This window comes from Platalea leucorodia, assembly GCF_965183815.1.
Source record: "Platalea leucorodia genome assembly, chromosome: 3".
NCBI lineage: Eukaryota > Metazoa > Chordata > Aves > Pelecaniformes > Threskiornithidae > Platalea > Platalea leucorodia.
This window is the reverse complement of record NC_138825.1, coordinates 63,650,664-63,653,392: the sequence shown is the minus strand read 5'-3', so window position 1 is coordinate 63,653,392 and position 2,729 is coordinate 63,650,664. Positions and strand designations below refer to the sequence as shown.

The window sequence follows — 2,729 nt, the reverse complement described above, 5'->3', positions numbered from 1 at the left end:
AGCCCGGCGCCGGCTGCCGGACCACCGGCGTGCCCGTTCCCGCCGGCTGCCACCCCGGCGTGAGGCGGGGAGCCCGCACAGGCCGGGGCCGTTGGGGCGATCGCTGTCGGTCTTCTCGCCGCCTCCGAGGCAGGGCGGCTCCTGAGCCACACAAGGAGATCAGAAAAGTCGTGGCAAAACCCAGAGCCGTCAAATACGGCGCCTTTTCTCAGCTTCCAGTCCCAGACAAAGGCGAATCAGGCAGCTTGCAATTCATTTTTTATTTTATTTGGAAATCTCATCCAGAAACACTGGTCAATAATAAATATATCGATAGTTATCAAGAATATATAAAAAATAAAGACACGGTGTTGTCTTTGAGGCCCTAACCAAAAACAAACAAACAAACGAAATGAATAATAACCGGTTTTCAAGCAAACGCCCAGGAAAACGTACCGAAAAGGAAATAAACAGCAACCAAGATTCCGATTTAGTTACACAAGTCACTGGGCTGGCGAGAGCCGACCCCGCATGCAAAACCAAACCAAACCAAACTAGAAAAGGCAGCAAACCCGAACAAACCCAAAGCCAACAAGAGAAATAAGCGACGAGGACCCCAGACAGCTGAAGTAGCACACTTCACCGAGAGCAGGAGATGGGAGATGTGGCAAAACAGACCCGCGGGAGGGCTGTGCCGTGTTTTGCACTATTTCCCCCCTTTTTTTTTCTTTTTCTTTTTTTTTTTTTTTTTTTTTAAAGCGGACACAGAGGGAAGAAGAACGGCAAACAAAACCGCATCGCAACAAAATCTGAAAAAGAAAAAAACCCAAACCACCCACAAAACTTTAGTGAATTCGCTCGGACGTCCCAGTTGCCGGGGAAGCCGCCCGTGGCCGGTACCCGCGGGTGGGCCGCGGCGCGGGGAGCGGGCAGGCACCCTGCGGGCCGCGCCGGGCCGCCGCTGCGCTGCCGCCGCCGGCTTTGGAGCGGGGGGGCTCGGAGGTGTCGCCGTGCGAAGGGAAAGAAAGGAAAAGCCCGCAAAAAGAAGGAGAAGAAGCCCCAAACCGATCTCATCGTCTCTTAGTAGTTGCGAGCGCTACAATGACAACCATGTCTTTTTTTTTTTCCTTTTGCATCCATTTTAAGGAATTATTTACATTTGATCACCATCAGCGGCATTATTATTATTAATTATTATTATTATTATTCTTTTTACAACAAGGACTTTTTTTTTTCCGGTTTAGTATAATAAGAAAACATCGCCCGAGGAGCCGGCTAGAACATTACCTTTGCAAGGTCCTTACTACACTAATCCCGTGTCACAGGGGGTGGCGGGGCGGGGGGCAGCGGGGGCAGGTCCGTCGGCGGGGCGGGGGGGGCCCGGCCGCAGCCCCCTCCCCGCCCGTGGGAGCGCCGGCTCCGGCGCAGCCCCGGGGGCCGGGGGGGGCCCGGCGAGTCACTTCAGGAGGTCCTTGGTCTCCCCCGAGATCCTGGCCATGTTGGAGGCGGTGAGGGCCGAGAGGTGGGGCGGGGGGGGCATCTGGCAGATGGTGCAGGGGCACGGCAAGCCCGCCCAGTGCTGGAAGCCGCTGCCGAGCTGGAGGGCGGGGGGGGTGGAGGGGGTCTTGAGCAGGGAGTGGGGGGGCCGGATGGTGCCGATGGCCGGCAGGGAGGCGGAGAGGGAGGAGGAGGTGTTGGCGGAGGAGAGGGCGCTGCCGAGGATGGGGTGCACCTGGTGCACGCCGCCGGCGGCGTGGGGCGGGTGGCCGGCGGAGTGTCCCACCGTGCCGCAGTGGAAGGCCGAGTGGTGCCCCCCGTAGATTTCCCCCACCAGCCTCTTCATCTCCTCCAGGGAGCTGGTGAGCATCAGGATATAGTTTCTGGCTAGCAGGAGGGTGGCGATTTTGGAGAGTTTTCTGACGGACGGTCCGTGGGCGTAGGGCATCACCTCCCGCAAGCCGTCCATGGCGAGGTTGAGGTCGTGCATCCTCTTGCGCTCCCGGCCGTTGATCTTCAGCCGCAGCTGCTGCAGGTCCTGCTCCGAGAGCTGCTTCTTGATTTTGTACTTGCTGCCTTCCCCTCCGGCCTTGGAGCCGTTCCTGGAGAGGCCTTCCCCGGACATCTTCTGCACCAGGTCGTTCTGGGTGGAGGAGACGGAGTTGAGCCGGCTGTCCTGGTGGTGGTGATGGTGGTGGTGGTGGTGGTGGTCCCTCAGGTACATCTCATCCATGTCTGGCGAGGAAGCTCTGCTGGAGACAGAGCTGGAGTCAGAATTCATTGTATTCGGGCTTCTGAGCAAGAAACTCTTCCCTGCTCTGGAGGCGGCGGAACAAGACAACTCTCCTTCGAAAAGCAACGAAAACGGAACGAAAAAGAAAGAAAGGGCCGGCGGGCTCTGCCAGCGAAGGGCTGGAAAGGCTGGAGGAAGAGGAAAAAAGCCCCTCAGCCCCTCTCTCGCCACGCTCTCCTCCCTCTCTCCCCCGGTTACTCAGCCTGTTTACAGGATGGCTAGTTAGCGTATGCTGGGACTAACCTCAGCCTGGAAAAGAGGGGCTTTTATAGAGCCGCAGCAGAGAGCAGAGACAAAAGGAGCCCTCCTATGTATAATGGTCTAGTTAGGATGACGTGCCATTATTCAGGGCGGTGCGCTTTGACTGTCCCATTTAGCAAGGACCCCTATTCATATTCATTGTGGTGCCACCCGGGACACCTCAGCCACGGACCATCAGGAGTCAAGGAGACACAAAACC

The 2,729-nt window shown here is 57.3% G+C and overlaps 1 protein-coding gene across 1 annotated transcript; it reads right to left on the bottom strand.

Moving 5' to 3' along the window:
- Positions 1–1,435: 1,435 nt before the first annotated feature.
- OLIG3 (oligodendrocyte transcription factor 3) lies at positions 1,436–2,257 on the bottom strand (the record flags this gene model as incomplete). Its single annotated transcript, XM_082307743.1, has 1 exon — positions 1,436–2,257. One exon carries the CDS (start codon positions 2,255–2,257, stop codon positions 1,436–1,438), a length of 822 nt encoding a protein of 273 aa, XP_082163869.1.
- Between the last annotated feature and the right edge of the window lie 472 nt (positions 2,258–2,729).